The sequence below is a fragment of the Mobula hypostoma genome, chromosome 6 (assembly GCF_963921235.1).
Source record: "Mobula hypostoma chromosome 6, sMobHyp1.1, whole genome shotgun sequence".
Lineage (NCBI taxonomy): Eukaryota > Metazoa > Chordata > Chondrichthyes > Myliobatiformes > Myliobatidae > Mobula > Mobula hypostoma.
The window spans coordinates 102,151,114-102,157,113 of NC_086102.1; the positions used below are offsets into that span (position 1 = coordinate 102,151,114).

The following is a 6,000-nucleotide window of genomic DNA, read 5'->3' on the forward strand; positions in this document are numbered from 1 at the left end:
CTCACTACAGAAAGGATGTGGGAACCATAGAAAGGGTCCAGAGGAGATTTACAAGGATGTTGCCTAGATTGGGGAGCATGCCATATGAGAATAGGTTGAGTGAATTCGGCCTTTTCTCCTTGGAGCGGCAGAGGATGAGAGGTGACCTGATAGAGGTGTACAAGATAATGAGAGGCATTGATCATGTGGATAGTCAGAGGCTTTTTCCCAGGGCTGGAATGGCTAGCTTGAGAGGGCATAGTTTTAAGATGTTTGGAAGTAGGTACAGAGGAGATGTCAGGGGTAAGTTTTTATGCAGAGAGTGGTGAGTGCATGGAATGGTCTGCTGGCAGCGGTGGTGGAGAAACAGGCCATTCTGAGCATTAAATCTTTGGATTTAATTAACCCGGGTTACAACAGCTTCTTATCTGGAAATAGTCTCAGGTTTAGCAGATCATTGTGCATAGAACATAGAAGAGCAAAGCACACCAACAGGCCTTTTGGCTCACAGTCTTGTGTCGAACCAGCTCTAAAGCAAATCTTAAACACCTAATCCCTCCTACCTACATCATGACCATGTCTCTCCATCTTCCTTACATCCATGTGCCTATCCAAATGTCTCTTAAAAGCCGGTGATGAATTGACTTCTACAAACATACCAGGCAGTGTATTCCAGGCATCCACCACTGAGTAAAAAACTTAACCCCTCACATCTTCCTTGAACATACCCCCTCTCACCTTCAATGCATGCCCTCTGGTATTAGACATTTCAACCCTGAGAAACAAATACCCCCGTCTCCTCTACCTACGCCTCTCATGATCTTGTAGATCTCTATTGGATCTCCCTTTGGCCTCCATCACTCCAGGGAAGACAATGTGTTTATCCAGCCCCTAAACTAGGCTGCATCCTGTTCCCTCTCCAAGTTTGGTCCACTTTCGATTGCTCTGATTGAGCCATCCCCGAGCAAAAACCAGTTCATGAAATGGTGGCTGCAAGAACAGTCTCATAAAATGGCCATCTCCATTCTTTTGGCCATGTGGCAAGAACAAAGGCATTTGCTTTGGCTGCTTTCACTGCTCTTGGCTCATTCTCATTCGCTGATTTGCAGATTTTAGTTCTTTGTGGCTAACAATATTGTTACTTGAAATTTGGTGAATTAAAGTGCAGGGAGACCAAGGGGACTGCAAATGTTGGAATCCAGAGTGACAAAACCAAGCTGCTGGAGGAACTCAGTGGGTGAGGCAGCTCCTGTGGTTGATAAAGTTTTCGGTTGAGATTTACGAGGGGTGATTGATAAGTTTGTAGCCCAAGGTAGAAGGAGTCAGTTTTAGAAAACCTAGCACATTTATTTGTCAACACAGTCCCCTCCTACATTTACACATTTAGTGCAGTGGTTGTGGAACATATGGATCTTGGACCTCCAGAAAGTGTCCACAGCAGGGTTATTGATAAGTTTGTAGCCTAAGGTAGAAGGAGATGAGTTATACAGCTCTCGTTACATGCACACGCAATTCCACTCTTTGAGTGATTATGCAGAAAGTTTGAAGTTAATAACTCATCGCCTTCTACCTTAGGCCACGAAGTTATCAATCTCCCCTGGTATACTCTGGACTGATGAAGGCTCCTGATGTAGGATCACGCTCCTCAGACGCTGCCTGACCAGCTGAGTTAATTTGTTGTTCTGGGTGTACAGAATGCACGGAATGGCCTGTTTTATTACATTTTCATTTGAAGCATTACCAGATTGCCAAGCTGTGTGGCATTCTTTGCACCCATGTTTAGATGTACTTTGCCTCAGGTACTGGAAGGTCAGCATTTAACTCCACCCATTTTGGGTGATTTCCTCACTTTTCTAGATTGCGCATAAGAAGAAGTTTGGTCCCATCTGGAAATCTAGTATCGGAGACCTTTCTGTCATCCATGTGGCCGATTCTGACATGATTGAGGAAATTCTGCGGCAGGAAGGCAAATATCCCATCAGAGCCTACATGCCTCACTGGCGAGAGTATAGGGAGATGAGAGGACACAGCTATGGACCACTCTGTGAGTAAGTATCAGAGGGACTCTGCATCGAATCTGGAAGGGACTTTCTGGCGGGACTGCCAGAGATAGTCTCACGGGGAGTGAGGCATAGTTCTGCTGATCACAGGAACCACCCTCTCCCTGTGGACTCTTTCTATACTTCTCTCTGCTTCAGTAAAGCAGCCAGCATAATCAAAACCCCACTCACCCCAGGTATTCTCGCTTCTCCCTTCTCCCAGCGGACAAAAGATGCAAAAGCTTGAAAGCCCATCCCACCAGGCCAGGGGACAGCTTTTGTCCCATTGTTATCAGACGCTTGAATAGAACTCTCGCGCAGTAAGATGAACTCTTGGCTGCACAATCTACCTCATTATGACCATGCTTTATTGCTTCTCTGTACTGCACTCCTTCGGCAGCTTTTACTCTTCCTTCTGCATTGTTCTTGTTTTATCTTGTTCTACCTCAATGTACTGTTACAAGGATTTGATCTGTATGAACAGAATGCAAGACAAACTTTTCACTGTATCTTAGTACATGTGACAATAACAAAGCAATTCCAATGATAAAGATTAGCTTTATTTGTCAAATGTACAGCAAAACAGTGAAACATGCAGTGAAATGTATCGTTTTTATCAACAACCAGCACAGTCCAAGGGTGTGTTGGGGGCAGCCCGCAAGTGCTTGTGGGTGTGAGTGATGAGCCAAAGAACTGGCCATTCAGCGCACTGGCTCCCAGTGGAACAAAGCTAACAATCTTATTTCCTCTCAATTTGAAAATTATTTTTCTTATAGCCAATTCCCTTATGTAAGGTAAGTGCTAACTCTTTAGTTATGTTAGCAGTTTTGAAGAATGCATAATGCATTTTATCAACACTTCTGTTGTTTCTGTTACTACACCAAGCAATGCATTTATCACTACCTCGAGATTAATACTCCTTTTCTCACTTAATTAAACAAAGAGTAGTCTAGTCTACAAGTGTTACCAAACTTCCAGTGCCAACGTAACATTCCCACAGCTTACTGAACTTGTATGGGTTTGGAATGTGGGAAGAGTCGGGAGCACCCACAGGAAACACATGGTCCGAAGAGAATGTACAAACTGCGTGCAGACAGCGATGGGAATTGAACCGGGGTCCCGGAGGCATAACAGCGTTCTGCTAACTGCTGAGCTACCGTGCCTCCCGCTACCAGTCCCATCACAATACCCAGGTTTGACCCTGACCTTGCATGCTGTTAGTGAGGAGTTAACTCCTCTTCTGTGTTTTCCCTTGGCATTGTAAGTTGACTAGAATAAATACCTACCTTGTAGAGGACAGAATTGAAGGGGACGCTGGTTAGCTGAGAGAGAGAATACATTGCAAGGCTACGACGAAGTAAGTTGAGGGGGCTCTATTTCCTCTGGGTGCTCCAGTTTCCTCCCACATTTCAAAGACATAGGGGTTAGGGTTAGTAAATGTGGGGCACAAATATTGGAAGCGTGGCGACACTTGTGGGCTGCCCCCAGCACATCCTCTGACTATGTAGGTCGTTGTCACAAACATCGCTCTTCACTGTATGTTTCAATGTGCATGTAACAAATCAAGCTAATCTCTAATCGAATGTAGTCACAATAATTTTGCCTCCACAGCCTGCTGTGCAACAAATTCCACAGATTCGCCACCCTCTAGCTGAAGAAATTTCTCCTCATCTCTGTTTCAAAAGGGCATTCCTCTATTCTGAGGCTGTGCTCTCAGATCCTAAACTCTCCCATGACTGAAATCATCCTCTCCTCGTCTACCCTATCCAATAGTAAAGACAACTACCAACATCAGTTCAGTATCCATCACTGGAACAAGCCCATAAGCCCCGAGCTGTCACTAACCATGAGACAAGCAGTAGCGTGGCGTAGCCCTTACCACAATGTTTTACAGCACTGTGGGCCCAAGGGCCTGTATTGTGCTGTAGGTTTTCTATGTTCCTATGTTTCTAACTCCTGGTGTGGGTGTTTCAGACGGGACAGAAAAAGGGTAGGCATGAAGAATTTGTTGGGACTGGTATGAAGGTGGGTGGGAGGATGTTCAAAGATCAAAGTAAATTTACTATTGAAGTTTGTATATGTCTCCATGTACAACCCTGAGATTAATTTTCTTGCATGCATTCACAGTAGAAATGCAATAAAATCGATGAAAAACTACACAGAAAAAAAAAGCACACACAAGAAGACAAAACTGCAAATACAAAAAAAACTAAATGAATACGTAAATATATAATACTGAGAACATGAGTCCTCAAGTGAGGGCATAGGTTGTGGAATCAGCTCATTGTTGTGGCGAGTGAAGTTATCCAAGCTGATTCAGGAGGCTGAAGGGGTAATACCTGCTCCTGCTCCTTCCCGGTATCAGATGTGAGAAGTCAGCATGACTTTCTTGGGGCAGCATTTGTAGGTGTACTCAATCATACAATGGCCTGGACTGTGCCAAGCTCCCACAACAGCTTCCCATTGTAACATAAGTCTCTCATCACCAGTACCAATCCTGGACTTCTCCAGGATTAAAGATGTAAACATTTTTAATTATTAGCTTTCTTCATCACATATACATTAACAAATAGAGTGAAATGCGTCATTTGAGTCAATGAGCGAAACAATCCAATGATGTGTATAGAATAATTTCTCTGGATGGCATGTGAAACAAATGTTTGTCGCATTATCTTTACATATAACATTAATAGACCAATTATCAATCAATAGTAATGATTAAAGATTAACTATCACTTGTACATTGAAGTGTTGCATCAACAACCAACACAAACCAACTGGGGGCAGCCCAGCACAGGCAGCCACACTTCTGGTGCCAACATAACATGCCCATAATTCATAAACCCGTATGTGGGAGGAAATTAGAGCACCTGAAGGAACGGATGCAGTTACATGGAGTGTACAAACTCCTTGCAGATAGTTGTGGGAATTGGAGCCTGATCAGTGAGCACTGGCACTGTAAAGCGTGGTGTTAACCGCAGAATAACCCTCCTTCTCCTCAGGTATGGTCAAGAGTGGAATAACATACGCAGCATGTTGAACCCCAAGTTGCTGAAGCCCAAGGAGGTGGCCAATTATTCTCCAGCCATCAACGAGGTGGTGACTGACTTTATGAGGAAGATACGTTGGCTGAGGCAGACCCAAGGAGGGGGACAGGTGGTGTACGACATCTCCGATCAGCTCTACAATTTTGCATTTGAAGGTATTGGAGTTCATAGAATCTTTAATTGCAGGAAAGACTCTTGGATGTGGGGATCAGGGTGGCACAGTGGTGTGGTGGTTGGCGTATTGCTTCTCAGCGCCATAGGGGGTCAGTTCCCACCACAGTCTGAAAAGGGTTTCCGCGTGAGTTTCTGTGGCTTCTCTGGTTTCCTCCCTCACACCAAAGGGTAGGATTAGTCAGCTGTGGGCAAGACAAGCGACATCGACACTAGAACAAAACAAGGCAACAAGAGCAAAACAGGCACATTTTCCATTGAAACACCTCTCCACCCTCTCACACACACAGACAAGCCTGTAACTCCAGGATAGGTGCCTCCTGGCTTCCAGTCCTTGTGTTGTGTTGGAGTCTGCAGATGCAGGCCTTATCAGCCTGCAAGCAAAACAAGCTTGCTTAGGAGAATGTTAGTGAGAAGCAAGGGTGGTGTTGAACTGTCGATCTGACACTAATGTGGCCACTTATGGTCCTGTCAATTCCCGTGACTGTGTGGGGAGTTTGTGTGTTCTCCCCGTGACCGTGTGGGGAGTTTGTGTGTTCTCCACGTGACCGTGTGGGGAGTTTGTATGCTCTCCCCGTGACTGTGTGGGGAGTTTGTGTGTTCACCCTGTGACCGTGTGGGGAGTTTGTGTGTTCACCCCGTGACTATGTGGGGAGTTTGTGTGTTCTGCCCATGACCGTGTGGGGAGTTCGAGTGTTGACCTTGTGACCGTGTGGGGAGTTTGTGTGTTCACCCCGTGACTGTGTGGGGAGTTTGTGTGTTCT

At 45.2% G+C, this 6,000-nt stretch overlaps 1 protein-coding gene across 1 annotated transcript in view; it reads left to right on the forward strand.

The window, feature by feature from the left end:
* LOC134348734 (sterol 26-hydroxylase, mitochondrial) overlaps nt 1–5,411 on the forward strand; it is a 47,965-nt gene extending 42,554 nt beyond the window's left edge. Inside the window, exons 2-3 of the mRNA XM_063052537.1 lie at nt 1,837–2,027; nt 5,021–5,411. Of these exons, the coding sequence (XP_062908607.1) occupies nt 1,837–2,027; nt 5,021–5,411 (582 nt within the window). The remainder of the gene's footprint in view (nt 1–1,836; nt 2,028–5,020) is intronic.
* The last annotated feature ends 589 nt before the right edge of the window (nt 5,412–6,000 follow it).